This window comes from Semicossyphus pulcher, unplaced genomic scaffold, assembly GCF_022749685.1.
Source record: "Semicossyphus pulcher isolate SPU_LCO1_2020_fin unplaced genomic scaffold, fSemPul1.0.p SCAF_14, whole genome shotgun sequence".
NCBI lineage: Eukaryota > Metazoa > Chordata > Actinopteri > Labriformes > Labridae > Semicossyphus > Semicossyphus pulcher.
Window position 1 is genome coordinate 27882191 of NW_027211648.1, and position 19036 is coordinate 27901226.

At 40.3% G+C, this 19036-nt stretch overlaps 1 protein-coding gene across 1 annotated transcript in view; it reads left to right on the forward strand.

Moving 5' to 3' along the window:
* The first annotated feature begins 560 nt into the window (after positions 1–560).
* The window catches only part of kif6 (kinesin family member 6), an 89286-nt gene continuing 70810 nt past the window's right edge, over positions 561–19036 (forward strand). The window contains exons 1-6 of the mRNA XM_069661123.1: positions 561–620; positions 2463–2572; positions 5669–5743; positions 13942–14089; positions 14177–14286; positions 17330–17459. Of these exons, the coding sequence (XP_069517224.1) occupies positions 561–620; positions 2463–2572; positions 5669–5743; positions 13942–14089; positions 14177–14286; positions 17330–17459 (633 nt within the window). The remainder of the gene's footprint in view (positions 621–2462; positions 2573–5668; positions 5744–13941; positions 14090–14176; positions 14287–17329; positions 17460–19036) is intronic.

A 19036-nucleotide genomic window follows, 5' to 3' on the forward strand; every position in this document is an offset into this window, starting at 1 on the left:
TGAAACTATTTGCATCAGTTACTGCTGATGGCCTAATTTGTGTTGAGTGCCTACAGTGCTTAATACACTTCTGTCAATATGCCTGTTGAATGAGTCACTGAACATGCTGTGACCTTTTGTTTGCTGACAAAACACATGCTAAGGAGAGATTAATAAACATGAGAAGAAACAGCTTTGAATCCCTGCTTTATTTTCACATCTTACAATGTGTTCAGTGTTGCTCACATTACCCCTCCTACACACACACACACACACACACACACACACACACACACATAAGTCCCTGATCATCTCTCTGACTCATACTATCCGGCATTTGGGGAAATGAGTGAAAGAGGATTGATGGAATGGCTGTTTTATTACTCTGATGAATCATCCTCTCAAGTATAGACGATCTTTGTCAGTGGCGGTGACCAACGTCGCTTAGCAACCGGTTACAACAAACGTCAAAGAGCGTTGCACCGACTCTTGCGTTAGCCAGTGAGCTAACTGGCTAGTTGTGTTACGTGTTTAAGAAAAACCAACTGAACTAAAGAGTTTGTGTCTCAACGAAATAAAAAATGGTCAAACAGACGATACAGATATTTGGTCGCATTAAACCCACACAGAAAACTGCGGCGGTAAGTTAACAACTTAAAAACATTCAAACACTACTAAGTTTATATGAAAGCTAATGCTAACTAGATTTTATGTTTATGTAAGCTAGCTAATGTTGGCGTAACGAGGCTTAAATAGAGAGCATGCTAGTTTAGCTACATTCCTAAAACGTTAATTATCTCCGTTCACTGCAAACACGTTGTCATAGCAGGAAAGAAAAGCACAGTTGTAGCTAATGACCCAATAAATGATGGCTCACTTCCATTAAGTGTCAAATAAATCATTGTCATTGATGAAGAACATACAATGCAGCTCCAGGTCCTTGGAACTAACACACCTGAATGGAATGCAATCATTAATGTTTTCATTTATGCCTGTGCCGTGCTATGACATGTCTACTGTAAACAGGTCTGTGTCTAACACTATATAGCAACCTTAAATTTGACAGATTGCGTTTTGTGTTGATTTTCTGTATGACTTAAGTATGTGACTTAAGGATGCATGATTATTACTTATAACCCATAATGCAAAATCCATCTTGTTTGAGCCATTTGCTGAAACATATTTCATACCTAGCTTAAGAGACCTACTAGTCTCTACTCTAGTGGAATTAACATATTATTATTACTATGCCTACTTACTGTGATGTCCCAGCGGCAGATTCAGAAAATACAATGCTTTTCAAAATGTGCACATTTACTGGGCAAAATTATTTTAAATAAGAAATCTACTCCAACTTAGGTTACATGCAAAACATGCCATACTTGTTTTTGTTTATATATTTATTTTTTATGTAACATTTTCAAAGCTGCATATTGCTATTGTCATATGCAGAAATGCTAATTCCTGGCAGATAGTTATTTTAAAATTGTAATCAAATAGTACTGATGATGTGCTGATATTATCTAGCATCCTTACATGATTTGTGTTGTGTAAAAAGACATACAGATTTTTAATATTTCTCCTGTAATTTTATGACTAATGGCTAAAATCACTTTGCTTTTTGAGACCAACAATATTTAATATTAAAGCTGTTGTATTACAATCAGGTTTAATAAAGAGCTTCCCAATGACAATCACAGGCATCAATGTGAGGAAACATCCCTGGCAGCACTGTCTGCTTTCTAAAGGGCCAATGAAATGATCACAGATACCTCCCTGGAGCAGGTTGAGGTTGTACATGTGTCCATGCGAGGACCACAGACACAGTGGTGTTCAGGAGGCAATGCTGCAGGCTGGGTGACGGTGAAAAACAAACCAATCATTTCGGTCTTATCTTTTATTCCTTATACCCCGGGGACATGTAATTGCATCAGTGTCCATTGGAAACATATGTCAGAGCATATGTTGAAGCTCAAATACAAAGAGTAGGGGGTGTTTAGATTGACCCTACCAGCCCCACTTTTAATGTCCTCCACTGCCAAAGCTGATTCTATATTGGTTTAATGTTCTGCGGTTTTCTCGTCTCCCCTGAGGCTTCTGGTAAATGAAGGTGATTTTATAGAGCTTGCCCACATTGTGCACTGATCATGGCTGTTCTGTTCTAGTGCTTTCCACAGGAAATATGCTTCATAAACTACATCTTTTCATTTTGGGGCTTGCAATACCCAAACCGCAAGTGGGCAAACATATATTTTAGACCTTACATGATGTATTGTCACTGTTTTTATTTTAGGCTGCATGTATAGAACCACATAGCATAACAGCATACATATCATTGGACACATACAGTAGTGGACAACTCTTTTAAAACAGTACATGCATATGTGGCTACTCCTGAAATATTCCCGTGTGATGTTAGGCAGCAGCCTGTAGGCCTTGTTCTGCCATAGGACTGACTCTGCTGTTGTCTCTGGCTCCCTCAGGTGTACTCTGTGGACAATGAGGATCAGACAGGTGCTTCCCTGGAGTTTGTGGTACCCAGGGATCTGGCTGAAGGCTTTGTTAACAACAAGAGGGAGTGCTACAAGTTCAGGTAGGGTGAAATGTAGCAGTATTTTCTTTGTCTATACAACCTTTTATTCACTTGGTGCCGTTGCACATCAGCACCTCTATCTCCCTGTATAGTAAGTTTATTATTTATTATATTAATTCATGATGTTTTAGTGTAATTTCTTAATGTATGAATCTCTGTCTTCTAGTGTTACAGTATATCGACTGTGTATTTGATTGGATAACTTAAGTCTAATTTGGACTAATCTAATTTGGTCTAAGTGAAGTAAAGTTATTAAATCTTAATGGTTTACATTTTTTTAATACCTTCAAACTCCTAAACGTCTCTCCGTCGTTTACATCATAGAGTATTGATTTAACTTTTATATAGAGTTGTAGCAATACCGATTACAGTATCAGATTTGCCTCAGATACAGCTTCAAATCAGGTATCAGCAAGTACAAGAGACCATTACAGCCAAACGAAAGGGCGCTGCTTCATCATGTTCATATCAAACATTTGGCCTGATGTCGTGATCATTTCTATTGAGTCGTTTTGTGGAGCTCACACGAAACATGGAGGTTTGAAGACATTTTGTAGTTTTTCATGTAGGTGTTTTTGTATTAAAAGTTTCAAGGTGAAAAGTCATTTTACAATCAAACATTCATTAATAAGAAAGGAGGGCAATAGCTTTGATTTGAGCCTAGTTTCAGCTAGCACACATGTGACAGATGTTGGACATACACTGCCTGGCCAAAAAAAAGTCACACACTCAAACATTTCATTGGACCGCCTTCAGCTTTGATTACGCCACGCATTCACTGTGGCATCGTTTTGATAAGTTTATGCAATGTCACAACATTTATTTCTGTCCAGAGTTGAATTAATTTTTCGCCAAGGTCTTGTATTGATGATGGGAGAGTCGGGCCACTGCGTAAAGTCTTCTCCATGTGTTGGACAGTTCTCAACCCAATTTTAGTAGTTTCAGCATCTCCTTAGTTATTTTCTTTGCTTGATGCAGGCCAATAATTTGACCCTTCTGAAAAAGAGTCGCATCTTTTCCACAACCACAGGATATGTCTTTGACACGGTTGTTTAAGAAATGAGAAGCTACTCACTGCATCAGTTATGGTTAAATAACTTGTTGTCAGCTGAAACATTTTAATCACTGCAGTGATTTTCCAATGGAAGGCTCTTACCTATTTGCGTAGTTAAATCCAGGTGGTGACTTTATTTGGCCAGGCAGTGTATTATGTAGGCTACTTTTAACCTTTTGTAACCTACAGTATGTTATGTTTTTGACAAATCAGTTCAGAAAGAAAGTCGGCATATGAAACATTATTGTTAGAGTTCATACGTTCTCAAAGGTTTTTGATAACACACACAAAAACAAACACTTACTCTGTCTGTAAGACACACACACTCCCACCCACACAAAATAAATAGTTTAATAAATACAGTAATCATTGATTTTGCAACCCTTACTTTTTTGCAACACAACAAAACAACAGGTTTTTTTAATTACTTTTCTTTTACTAAAACCCCATTGATAACTGTAGGGACAACCAACCCTGTGGTGGGGTGTGTCAAAGTGTCTTTGACGGTTAATAACTTGCTCTTAAAATCATTGATAAGAATGAAAGGGATACCTATTTTAAGGCAAGACTTTAAGCTTCCGTCTAAGTTGGGAAAGACCACTGTAATTAAGTAAGTAAGTATTGATCGTGAGTAATTCACACGAGAGTAAAAAGCATGACAACCAACCCCGGGCTCCCCTACACTTGGGCTGTCTGTGCACCTATCCAAAACTGTAATTCATCAGCACAGAAAACTTCTTTTACAGGAAGTCAGTTCTTCTTTGATCTTCCATAAATTAGCCAAAACAACTAGTTGCACAATCAACCAATGTCGATTATGACTTCCACTTGCAACTACTGTTTTAGAGTGTTGAAGAAGAACTCATGTTAGGTCATTTATCTTTTTAACACAGCGGACAACAGTTGAATTAAATTTGAATTCAAAGGATTTATTGTCATGGAAGTTTTTAGGAACAATTTTGCCAAAGAATCAAAGTACAAAATGATCAAATATTTGGACAGTATCTAAAAACAGAAAAAAGCATGGCTGTGAGAGATGAGGGAGAGATGAGCCAAAAATCTTCTCCAGACAGAATTGTTTATTCCGAGACTGATTCAGTTATGACTGACTGTCAAACACGATATGTAAGAAAGTTCTGTTGTATTCATTCTCTGTATGAATTTGTTTGTGCTTTGTAAAAGGGTTTAACATGAGCCAGGCCATAAATCAATTACAGAAATCGTATTAAAGCCATGCAGAGTTAGTAGTATGTACTGTTTATAGAAATAGAAAGAAGACATTTGAAACTTAATTGCATAGAGTGTACATGTAGTTTCTCCATAATATCAGAATAATTAGCTACAGTCTTATAATGACCTCTTATTTAATGCTAAACTTGGTCCAAGATGTCCAAGAGTGGTTTAACAGTAGACTTTAAAATGAATAAAGATACCGTACAACATTTAAGAAGGTGTGTCGCCCACCAGAATTTTAGACCTTTAAGGTTGCATAAGAACTTTTTCCCATGAATAATTCATCCACCAGTTGTGTCGTTGCAGAGCCAGAACATCTGTTTAAGGCTGGTGGTGAGCGCTGCAGCCTTATATACCCTCTGGGCAGGGCACATGCCACGCTTCCAAGCCCTAAATTCACAGTTAGGGAGTCAGACAGCAGTGGACACTGAGAGCCTTTGAAAACCACAGAGCCTTAAAATAGCCTGCGGAGGTTCCCTTGTGCCCTTATAGAAATAAAATTTCCGCATTTAACAATCTTCCTGGGCGGATTCCTCTCACATCGCTCTCATCTTTCTGTGGGATAAAACATGGTGGCTTGAGACTGTTTTAGAAAACAGAATGACTAAACTCCTCCTAATCCTCTCGGGCAATTATATAGACTGCTTTATGTGCTTATTCAGTACTGCTGTGGGGAACTGTACTAACCCCTGGATGTTTGCACTAAACCAGCAGCATTTATTTATACTGTATGTTATGGTAGGAAATGTAAATAATTGAGAGATGTTCTGTCATGATGGTTCTGTCTTTGTTCTCTTTCTTTTGTTCAGGTTCCAGAAGGTTTTTGATCAAGCAGTAAAACAAGAAGATATATTCGACAACATTGCTAAACCAGTTGCAGACAGGTAAAATCACCTCTCCTACACTGTTCCTTTCAAAATGTTGATAAATGCTTGCATTCAAACCATTATTTTAGCCTCTCCCCTGTTATTTTAGCCTCTCCCCTGTTATTTTAGCCTCTCCCCTAAAAGTTGCCGAATTGAATCATCAGTTGAAAAAAGATATAATCTCGAAGATTGTGAACTTTACGGTCTCAAATTGACCCTAAAAATTTTGTTGTTCACAAGGTGCCGAATTATCTGCAGATGTCCCCTCTTTTCCATAGCAAATGGACCTGGTGATAAAATACAGTAAAAACACTTTAAAAAGCACCTTCACATTAAAAATCAGTGTTACTCAGATCCCTTCAGTGGACACGGGCCGTCTCATGGGCTGCAAGCTGCCACTGGCCTGTCGGTTGGTGCTCTGCTTGTTTTTAGGTCAGGATTTCTTCAGTGCTGCTAAACTAAGCTAACTAGCTGACTAAAATCCTTCATCCTGTTAAATGATGAAGTTAAAAGCAGCCATGACATGATGTGAAAGTAGTCAGCTAGAAATATTTGAATGTCTGACCAACAGCTGGCACTTATGTAACACTCTAAAAACAGGCATCTTACAGGTAAACATAAGACTGATGTAGGAGTTTAGTGGAGCTGACCTGAAAAAAAACCAGAACAAATAGTTGAAGCTTTGTATTAAACAGGCAAATTGGATTACAACTGACCAGTTGTGAGATGGGTTCAGCCCTCCAGGTAACTGAAAGTGTATGTTATTTCTTTAAAACCCGTCTTCTACCTCTAAATATCTCATTCACAAATCACATATTCAGAAGATATCCCCATCCACCTGTGCCCAGCAGTGTTCACCTCTCCATGAAGGGTTCAGGCCACACAGTCTTCAGCGAGGCATGTTGACAGGAAGTCAGTAAAGCTCAGTTTTCTTTAAGATGGAAATGGAGGGTGTCTGTGATTTTTGGCGTGCTTAACATCCTTAAACCACTAAGTGGACTGAGCTGGCAGGCAGGATGGCACACTGTGCCATCTGTGAGTGTGAGAACATTTCAAGCCACAACACAGAGTTATAGTATGTACTGTAGCTGCTCACTCAGTTTGAGCTGTTGTTTCAGTTGTCATTCCTTAATATCACGTTCATTTGACTAACCTGCTGAAAAATCTGGAGAAGATATTTGTTAACACTATTCAATTGAATGAAATAGGGGGGCTACCTGGGCCTGTAAAACGTTAATTAAATGTAAACACTGGTATCACTGGTAATCATTATATTATTTATATAATAAACTAATTCACAGTCCATTTAAGCCAATATAACTACTTTTGAAGTAAATATTTAATAAGTGGTTGATGACTTAGTATGATGATTGAAGGAAGCATATTTCCATCTTAATCATGAACAGTTTTTCTATAGGGAGTTAGTTTTTCGGGATCCAACAGCTTTATTCAGAGCTGCATTCAAAATGGGGATTATTTCCAAGCAGGCGTACAAAAAGGAGGATTCGTCCAAGTATTTTGGTGCATAGCAATCAACTGAAATAGAATACAAAATAGAAAGCAGGTCAATCTCGGAAGCCGTCAGCTATAGTCTGACAGCGACACAGCCTCTGGGGACAACGGTAAACATGTCGGGCGTGTCCGGTTTAGCCAGCGATTAGCGATAAACGATTGTTAGCTGAACTTGCTGCAGATGTCTGTTTATAGAGATTAATAAGAAGCTAAATTATCGTTAGATGCTGATTGGAGCCGGGATGTCATTACGGTGGATTACATTCCGCCTGCTTTTAGGTTTTTCCTGCATACGCCGCTGCCTGCTGATACGTGATTGGTCCGACTACAAGCGAACTACAAACAGAAAACAGAACCCTTGCCGTACCTAAAATCCACATTTCTATGTAGAATTTGTAAATAGAGATTAAAGCCAGGTGAACGAAAGTACTGCAAAAGTGAAGAAACTGAAATCTCGTAAAATAATGTAAAAATATTGTGAAATATGTGCAATGTATCTCATTTTAAAGTTCACAGTTTGTTCAGGAATGTGTAAGATATTGTCCTAGAAGTGTGCAAACATACAAAGAGCAGTGTACAGAGACAACATCTGGACGATGTGGGGTAATGTAATACAAAAGAATCAGATACTGTGACTTTAAACCTCCGGGTGACTTTGAGGCTGGATGAGAGTGTCAGGGGAGGGGAAAGGTTGAGGGGTCAGAGGCCCCTATTGATAAGGCCAGCTGCTTATTGGTGTGAGGTTTTGTTTGATGGACAGCAGCCTCTTGCTAAAGGAGAAAGTCTCAAAAGTTTGTGTAAGGGGTGGTAGAGGTCGGCCACAATCTTACCTGCACGCCTCAGGGTCCTTGAAGTGTACAGGTCATGGAGAGATGTTAGATTGGATCCAATAACCTTCTCTGCAGAGTGGATGATACGCTTCAGCCTGCTTTGCCTTTGGCAGTGGCAGCAGAGTACCAGATGGTGACAGAGGAGATGGGGATAAACTGAACAATAGCAGTGTAGAGTGCAACATCACTGTCTTTGCTGGTTGAGTTTCCTATGTTGCTGTATAAAGTACATCCACTGATTTGGATGTTGGTTGTGACAATACTTAATTTACACAGACCACACTAAAAATACGACACATTTATTGAATATACCCAATACAACATGTTTTTCATCTCCTTATCTCTATTTACAGATTCTACATAGTAGAATAGTGTACATAGTAGAATCTGTAGGCAGGCACGTGGATTTCCGGGAAGGTAAGTGTTCTGGTTTCCGTTTGAACTACACTTGTAGTCCGAGTAATATTGACCAATCGCGTATCAGCAGGCTGCGGTGTATGCAAGAAACACTGTGAGGAGAGCAACAGCAGGCGGAACGTAATCTGCTGTAATGCGATCCCGGCTCCATCAGCGTGATCTGATGATGATTAGCTTCTTATTAATATCTATAAACAGAAGTCTGCAGTAAGTTCAGCTAACAATCTGTTCTACATCTAAAATTTGACTTGAGATGAATTCATTTGACGCTGTGTCATGAAGGCCGTTCAGCGTTCAGATTTCCCGACTTCCTTGCATGCATCAGATAAATCCGACCTCCGTTCTACAAACGAGCATTTTAAAAGTTTTCTTCTCCTCTTGAGGACAGACCTGACAAAGCTTGAATTTTTACTTCTTACAAATCTGCATCATGATGTTGAAATTTGGGCAAAGGTAAGACCCATAAATCACAATAAGTAAAGTAAATCACAAGAAAACGGTTTCTCTTTCTGTAACGATGCAGCACGCGGAAAAGGAAGTCTTGGCGGGAAGTCGTTTATCGCTTACCGCCCGGCACGTTCACCCAGAGGCTATATCGTCTCAGACTATATCCGATGGGATCCAAGACTGTTCATCTCCCAATTAGCTGAATTGTGTCTCAATGACAATAATAAGTTCCTTCTTTATCTCTACGAGATGTTTTTTTACAACATTTCAACAACTGAAAACTCAGCACCCCAACAATTCACCCCCTGCCTTGTCTAAATCAGGACTGCCTAGGAGGAGAGGGAATTCATTTGGAATTTCCTGTGATCAAACGTTGGATGTGTTGTTGTTCTGTGAACAAGGTTCTTCCTCTCCCTCTCCTTGCCAAACCCTGTTTCCTGGCTCAATTTAGCCCCGCCATCTCCTCAATCACCCACCCCCAGTCTACTTAGTCACAATAGGGTCTATTTGTGGAATCCCACAAGTGCTTTGCATTATCTTTGCTATAAAAAGACATATAAACAACATTGTGAGACGTCTGAGTTGGCTGACTACAGACTTGGATGTGTTTGACCTGACTCACACAGGTTCACTGACTCGGGTATTAAGTTGCCTTCGGCAGCCCTCCCCAGCCAACCTCTTAACAGTTCCCCCTTTGTTGTGGCAGATGGTAAACATCTGGTTCAAAATTTCTGTCACAACCAGGCAATGTCTTGCTTTATTAATGTGAACTTGGCGTCTTTTCGTCTTTGATATGACTACAACGTCTGCAGGCTGAAGGACACTACTCATCCAGTCTGGCCATGACCAATCTGTCTCCACAATCAGACATTTCTGAGAGCACTGTCAGTTTAATGCTGCTGATGAATGTTCTGAATACCAAACAGTTTTAACCTTTTCAGTTCAGTCTGACCACTGTGGCTAAAATACAAGTAAGGGAGTAAATAATTATGTCCAGCCAATAAATGTTATTCAGGCTATAGCCCTTTTTAATCCAAGGAACTATTTCTTTTCTCCTACGGCTCTTCTGTGTCCGAACGTATTATTATTATATTGGTCTTGTGCTTGGGTGTTGGAAAATGGCTCTATACCGCCCCCAAAAAATTGTTCAGCACATGTATCAGGTCCAGACCTACAAAAAAGCCACCGGGAGCTGTTCCTTAATATGGATAGGAAATCAGTCATTTGATTTTTTGAGGAAAACATTGGTAAATAATTTTATTTTTCAATTTTACAGTTCTCAAACTTGTACGAACACATCCAAGGTGGTTCATGCAGTCCACCTCAAACTAAGTCAGCATATAGAAAAAGACCTTAACGAGGAAATTTGTAAAAATCATACATTTACCTCCTTTGTGCTGTGACCAAAACACGTAGAAAGTCATATCCATGTCAAAGGTTTGGTGTCTTGTCATGGGACTGTCGCTTTCAACATTGCTTGCAGCTGCAGGAAATTAGAGGAAGGCCGGGAATAAGGCCAACCATCCTTGCTACGAAGAGTTTTGAAGGAGATACTAAAGACTCCTAGCTGGTACTGACGTAGACTAAGCAATGTGAAACCAAAATGTTGGGCTGATAGCTATGAAGCTTTTGTTGATATTGACTTGGTCCCAGTTACAGAAGCCTGTCTGTTCACAGACATCAGAACCAGAATGAAATTTGGGAAGACAGATTGTTTTTCCTGCAGGCCCCGCAGTCGGGAAACATTTATTCAGATTACATCAGGAGCCACTTTGATTCACAGCAGTTTTGCTGTCACTGCACTAAAACTCAATTTTGTAGACATAAACGCATATCCTCTCAACCAGCAATAACTGTCAGGTGGTTGTTTAGGTTGGTATTCTTTCATACTTTGTGCACTTCATGTTTAGCCAAAAGCCTTAACTGGTTTACTTGCACACTAGTCTCGGTCTTTGCTGTGGTGTAACCGAAACCAATCATTTCAACCTCAACACAGAAGTTTAAAAACAAACCAGTATTAACAGGTCCAGGAGAGGAAGAGCCAGTAATGATGCTGGGCTGGCAAGGCAAACCTTCTATCTGGATTGTAATCCCATTTCACAAGGCTGTGAAACCTGCAGCCCAAGTTCAAATAAGAATCGCTCTGTTCAGATTTCTAATGAACCCATATTACCGCCAACGTTTGGACATACTGTTCCTCATAAAAAGAACTGAAATAACAAAGATCTTCTAGATGATAAGTCGCCAATCTCCAGGAAAGCTGAGGTGTAAACAGGAACAAGCATTGGGAAACGCCAAAGCCTCAGTGGCACGGCCCAAGCCGCATCATTAGCACTGACATTAAACTAAATACAGAGCGTGTCTCTGTCCATCACTGCCATGACTCACACTGGATTAAATGGTTGCCAGTGTCCGTCCAAGTCAGACCAACCAACCAGCATTTCATGAGTGGACACAGTGTTTTATATAAACTGACATACAGTTTCCCTTCGCCTTCTCATGCAGGGTGTGGAATTGTACAGCACACAGGGAGGGAAACTTGCACACTGCTCAAATACTGGGTAGGCAATTCCAATAAAATAAGTGAGAGGCTTAAGTTCGTTTATAATTCATCTTGAAAAATATACCATCAAGATATCCTTTTTCTTGCAGTTGGCAAGTCAGAGAGGAAAGAGTTTATCCTCACCTTTGATGCAAGCTCCTGTGTCAGAGGCCCCTCTGCCATTTTACAATTTCATCCTGGTTTATTTCCAAAACTAAAAAACAGTTTTTTTTATACGACAATTTATACTACCTCTTATGAGTACCATCATACTGGATGTTCGTTTCATTCAAACCGAACTAGATACAGTTGGTTTCCCTGGCTCTTGTGCACGTGCAGAAGGGCAGTTCAGTGCCAAACCAAATCTTACCGGCCTGGTCGAGTGGGTTTGGGCTCTTTCCGTCACTCATACTCCGAGACATTCCTCCCTTACCGGCAGATGTCTGTCGCCAGAGCAGCTCTGCACTCACTGCCGCCTTTTCCTGTGGATTTAAAGTGTCAGATTCAATTCTCTCAGACTTTTGGTGCCCGGGAGACACTTTAAAGTCCCTTGCACTCTTTCAAATTCAAACATTGATGTCATAAGAGACACGCAATGAGTTGATCAATGTGGTTACATACAGACCAAGGAAAAAAATCTTTACTTTCCAGTGTTAACAATCAATTATCTGAAGGCCTATTTTGTTGTCTGGTTGAATAAATTTAGCCTTCTTTAAAAGAGCACAGCAGTCATCATGAACTGTTATTATGTATGCTGTCATTCATGTATTTTTATGTTGTTATGGAGCAACATCAACATCATCTTCCATGACCCGAGTGCTGTTCCAGGAGCTCCTACTGCACATGTCAAATACGCTTGCTCTGCCACCTGAAGTCACCTTGGTAACTTAGCGAATGTTAGCTTATCTGCCTACAAGAAAAATCATCAAAAACTGATCAAATACAGCGACTGAATAATTCTAGCAAATCCCTATTGATGTTTGGTGCATTGTTTGAAGTGCAGAAGTCACTAACTGAAGTAAATGTCAGAGTGAATGGAGCTTGTGCTCGACTCATTTCAGCTAACACCAAACTTCTGTATCAGCCTACATGTATCTCGTGTCTTACCTGCTGTCATCTGAACATTTAAACATACTGAGCAAAAACACTTTGCTTCAAGTCAAGTTACCGTCCTATCCTAGCAGAATGAATGACTGTAGAATGATTGCTAGTGAGCCGAAGGTAGTGGCAGCTCGGCTCACAGTTACTGAAGCCCCACAGAAGAGTGTTAGAGACCAGAGTCAAGTCACTTTTTGCAAGTTCAAGTCAAGTCACAAGTCTTTGAGGTCAGCTGTCCAAGTCAAGTCTGTTCTGGTTTTAATGCACAGGAAAGAGACACTCTGAAACAAAAGTGTGTACCGATGTGATGCGATGCGCAAACTGTCAAAATATTGTTTTTATTTGAGGTCTTCACAGGCTAACCTACACTAACATCAAAAACTGTGGTGCTTTGAAAACACTGGATCTGTCTGAGGGACACCATTTCAAGAGGTTACACTGGGAGAGAGCAAGAGAGAGAGAGAGATCAGGCAGATTCACCAAAGCAGGACCCGTGTCTGTTCTCTGTAGCCTTGTAAGAAATATATAAATCAGCAAAGGCCAGTCTAAAAGTTAACCTCCCACAAAACTAACATTAGTAGCAGGCTAACATTAAATATCTGATGCAGCTGAGCTAAACATGTTTGCTAACTTGACTGACCTGTCTGGGTGCATTTTCAGGTGCCTGATGAAGTTGGATGTTGTTGATCCGGCATCTTTTATGTTGATGCGACAGATGTTGCATTTGGCGATTCTTTTGTTTCGGCTTTGAATGTAGTTATTAAAGCCAAGTGTGGAGTGTGGCTGCTCGCGCACCAGATGCGGATGTAATGTAAAACTGCTTTATTCATGTTTTGTTTTGAAGAGGGGAGACACCTCTGCAGATAACAGTGAAGGAATCTTAACTTAAAAACTAACTGAGAACCTAGAAAGAAGGTAGCAGCATCAGCTCACAGCCCCCAGACAAAGTGTATCTACTGCAGAGTGTCAGAGAAACACACATTTTGAATGTGGAATCTTGAATGTTGTTTTGGACAAGAGGGATCCTCCTTGTGAAAACGTAAGAACTGAAGGGACTTTTGAGACTTGTTTTATGAAGTTTACAACTCGTCATGCCGTTGTGCCTGCATTGTGTGCAATGATGCAGCCAACAAAAAAATAGAAGCGCGGATATTTGAAATTTGGACTTTCAGATGGCAGGTGGCCTAATAGGGACACAAGAGAAAGAAACGACACCTCCTTAAATAACAGCTGGAAAAGGCTGGACACCACAAAGAGATATTTATTAGTCTGAGGTTATTTTACTGATTTCACAAGCCAAGGGTCGACTTCTGTGCTCCTAATTAAAAAAAAAAAGTTTTCTAAACATAAATGAGTGTGTGTGTTTGCAGTGTATTGGCTGGCTTTAATGGCACCATATTCGCCTATGGCCAGACGGGGAGTGGGAAGACCTTCTCCATCACAGGAGGAGCCGAGCACTACAGGGATCGAGGGATCATTCCCCGCACCCTCTCCTACCTGTTTGAACGCTTCAGCCAGGTCAGCAGAGAAGTTTATCTAAATCTGAGTTTTACATTAATTCTATACTTAGTCCAATTATAAATGCTATGTTTTTTTGCTCCTCAGGACAGCAGTATGGTTTATACCACACACATCTCCTACCTGGAGATCTACAACGAGCTGGGGTATGACCTTCTGGACTCCCGGAATGAAGCATCTCGACTGGAGGACCTACCGTCAGTTCCTTTTAAATCTGTTGCTTTTTACTGCGCTGATGCTTCATTTAACATTGTTACATTTCATCTTGAGGACATTCACTCATGAGTGCTAGATAGACTTATTTTCAAACTGGAAAGACCAGTCATCCCTGGTCCCATTATTCTCTCAGACACTTGCGGGTTCAGCTGAGCTTTATTCCTTGAACTGCCATTTGTCAGCCTGGCCTGGTGTCAGTGTGTGGTGAAATATGGAGACTCTAGTATTTACCACCTCACTACAAACTGCCAGCTGACATAATGAGACTGTGGAACTGCGATGGATGTGGTCAGCCTGGTGGCGGACTCTGCCGCTGAAGTGGAGAGCAGAGGGTCATGTGGAGAAAAGCTCGCGGCTGCAGCAGCCGGTCTGAGGGGAATTCTTTTTTGTCACTCACATGTTCTTCTTCTTTGTAGCATCCCTCTCTGTCTGCCCTGTAATTCTTGCTTTGAATCTTTCCATCTCTCTTTTAATTTATAATTTAATCTGTCTGGAGGTTTTTCTGTGTGTGATCTATTTGTTACTTGTTTGCGTTTTTTGTCATACTGAACACTTATTCATTTCCAAGTAGTGGTTGCACTCCAGGCGCGACATTTAAGTTCTTCTCTCCTCGCAGAGGATCCAGCTCAAGGTTTCGATACCCACAAATCACAGTGTTCTGGAAATAGTCAGTGCCCGTTGTTAACCATGCTGCGGCCACACTTGCTGATTCAAGAGAAGCTGTGGCAATGACAGATTTCTGTAAATGTTGGGCGGCTTCTGTCCTTCACTGCCTGTCCCTTCTCTTCTCTCTGACATGCTTGTTAGGGACCAGCAGAGTTTGTTTTCAAGTCTTATATTATTATTTTTATTAGTAGGTGTAGTTGTGTTGTAGTGTTATTATTACTATTTTTAAAAGAAGAAGAAGAAGACAGACTTTATTAATCCCTGAGGGGACATTCAGTGTTTTCACTCTGTTATTACTAACATGCCACACAGACATAGGCCTAAAATACACACATGCACAAACAGGACTCTATGGACATGCATTAACGGAGAGATGTCAGAGTGAGGGGCCTGCATGTGGACATGCGCCCGAGCAGTTGGGGCATTCAGTGCCTTGCTCAAGGGCACCTCAACAGGGCCCAATATTACTATAATTCCACCCGGGTAATTTTCCTCTTTATGCATTAAACTAATCTATTCCTTGCTCATAGTTCCAGTCTGATCCCAAACCTCACCAAATGGCCCTGTGTGCTAATAATCCTGATGGTGGTATTAGAAATCTATAATGGTCATATGCTAAAACTTTTACCATACGTATCTCCTTCAGACTGTCAGATAACTGATAACTCACAAACATAGCCCACAATGCATCAAAATATTTTGGTGTCAGCAGAACTGTAAACAAACAGCTGCTGCAAATACAAAAGCAATCTTTAGGAAGGAAGAACAATTTTAATGTCATTGTAGATGTAGTGGTTAATTCCTGATCATCAAGTAAACAACTGCAGTCAATAAGCATCTTGAGATGTTGTTGAGATGAAGTCTCAGTTTTTTCATAGCTGAATATTAGAAATCAATTTGAAATCTGCCTTTCCATGCAAAGACAGCTGTTATCACACGCCTGGTAGTTGCCTGATTTTTAATGTAAGGCCACCTTCTGTTTCTCAGGGTAGCTCAACGTGATCCGGAGTAGGGATGGGCATTTCAAACAAAAATACTATTATATAATCTCTGGGAACTACTCGACTTTTAATATTCGAAGATCATAGTTGTTGTAGACTCATTATATGGTAGTTTAACCTTTCAAAGTTTGCACTTCTTGTTTATTGTCTCAGAAGAGTTCCACACAGAACTCTTCAGCGGCTGCAGAAGTCTCTGCATTTTTCTCTGGTTCTGAATCTCACAGCGCCACACCCGCTTTACCGGCACCTGGCACTAATGCACTCTTCTTCTTTTGTTATTTAATGGCAGTTAGCAAACAGCTTTCAGGCGTGCTACAGCCACCATCTGGCGGTAGTACCGCATTACAGGTGCAGGTAAAAACAATGGAAAAAAAATATTTTTGAGACGAGATCATAGTCGCATGAACTTCTTGATTTTTTTTTTATGAATAAATAATTATGTGGATATTCAAGAATCATGTCCTGGCCCTAATCCGGATGTGCTGTTAGTAGCAAGGATTGCAAGTTTAACCCCCAGGTGATGCTGTATAAGCATCCTACAGCTGCTGAGCGTATAGAGACACGACTTCGAGATGAAATGATCTCTTTGAAATGATTGGTTCTGCTGATGACCCTCCTGTCTTTCTCATTTGTCTTCCTACTCTTCATTTTTTCATCTTCCACCCTTCCTCCTGCTTATTCCTCCTCAAAATGGCCATGACAACTAGGGCTGAACGCCAGCGTATTTAAATCATCTTGACATGTATCCAGAATCTGTGTGTCAAAATACAATAATCATAACCTTTTTTGGATTGATGGTGCTTTTGAAATAGGCTACAGACCTTTAATCACATTAAGATTAACACTGTTTCATTCAACAAATTACCTGCACATGTTAGCATAATTATCTACATGTGTTCTCCACTCATTCCTCCCTCTTTGACTTCTCAATCAGCAGCAGCTACACTGTCACAGCCCTGGTAGCATGATGGAAATGATACAGTAGGATCATAGGAGTCATTCTGGCCCCATCTGTCCAAGCACGCTGTGTTTCAGAGCGCTTGATGTGGGCAAAGACCAATCACCTGTTTGTTTTTAAAAGCCAGCCCTGTCTGTTATCATGTTTTGAACCCCCGGATAGAAAAAGCACATGTCAAACGGGGTCGCAGCCCACACTGACTTGCAGATGTGGTTTGTTTGGATTTAGAGCTGAGCGAGGCAGAGGCGAAGGGAGGGAACTGATGACATAACTGACATAATGAGTTTCTTATAATTTCTCTTGTGTTGGATTATTTGGGCTTTGACTGGATTTTGTCTCTTCTAAGTCAGTTTATAATGCTAGAATTTCCTCTTAACAGTATTTTTTCCTCTTCTCCAGAAAAGTGATGATCATGGAGGATCCAGAGCAGAACATCCATCTCAGGAACCTGACGCTGCAGCCGTCTGCCAACGAGGAGGAGGCTCTGAATCTGCTCTTCCTGGGTGACACCAATCGTATGATTGCAGAAGTAAGAAATTCAGGAATTATCTGCTTTCAGAAATATGTGGCAAAAGAATGATCGCATTATTTTCTCTACATGGATCAATATCCAGTTAATTCCGAAATGTAATTTGATAAGGCTCCCAGTTTCAGGCGTATCTTTGTAATGACAGAAGCCCGAAGAAACCAGAGGGTTCATTAGATAAACATATAATCTCAAAGGTCTCAGCTTCGTTCTCTTTGGCGGCGCATGTAGTGATAAACGGTAATTGCGGGAGCACACTTCCCAGATATCCAGACAGTGCTGCATGTGTGACGTCCACGGTTGGCTCCGGTTGTAACTCTTGATTTTCCTGGCTGACGGTCGCTTTCCTTTTCAGACTGTTTGCTTCATCTGAGCGTCGAGTTTGTTTCTTCTTCTTTGGATTTTCACTTCTTGTTGAAGTTGTATCTGTAGTCATCCATCTTTTCTTTGTTTGTTCAGCCATAGTAGATTACTGTTTACTCGCAACACTTGCAGAGAGCGGAAAAGCAGCTGCTTAGCTCCGCCTACCTTTTCTGGCAGACCAACCACTGCTGGCTGATGGAAAACGCGTCACTAACTGGGCGCAGCTTGTGATTTTTTTCCACGAATGTCGCCACAGACACCCAGTCCATAATAATTCTATATACTGCAAATGCAAAGGCTTTCATCAGTGGGCCATCGGCTCAATCACTATTGTGTTACCTCATTTGGCGATAGATAGTGACTTAACAGATATTAATTTAAATGAAAATCTGCGAGATTATTACTTTAAACTTCAGATTATATAGTTTATTATGAGTAAAATTAAATGGCTGAATTCTTTAAAACAATTATGTATCATTTAAACTACTTAAAGTGAGGAAAAAAAGCAGTTTCACATTAATAATCAGCTTTTCTCAAACGCTTTTTGACACAGAATGTCCATGAGGGCTTTATGTTAATCTGTAGTTAACTTTAACTCAGCTTGTTTTTAGCTCAGGATTCTTTCAGTTCATTGTCCTTAATGTTTTTTACGAAAACCGAAATGCAAGGCAAACCATTAACATCATAATTATGCAGTTTCAAATTAGTAATTTGTGTCTTTGTCTGACGCTCTTTAAAAGACACAGGTTGCAGGAGGGGCTGCAAGCCAAGCTTTAATTTCAACTTCAACTTTATTGTCCTTCAGGGGAAATTTGCAGGCAAAACCATGAAACATTTAGAAAACACAGGCACATAGTCATAGAAGCTGCTGGTCATGTTAGCTCAGCTTGTTTTATAGGAGTTAAGTTTCGAGTGTTCTTTGTTCAGAAGGTTTTTACCAGGCCCACCATCTCCAAAACAAATGGACCCAGTGGATAAAACCAGTAAAAACACTAAATGAAGAAGTGTTAGATTAATTTGGAAGTGTTTCTCTGACGCTCCTCAGCAAACACAGGATGTCTCTTAAAGGACACGGTGTTATACAGAAGGTAGCTCAAACAGTGCTTTACAGTGGGAAATGAGGGAGACCTCTGGTCTGTACTTCACATGCAAGCAAAAAAATGCACACTCACTGGCTTATGTTGCTCTATCTGCTGTATAAAAGGCCTTTCTTGTTC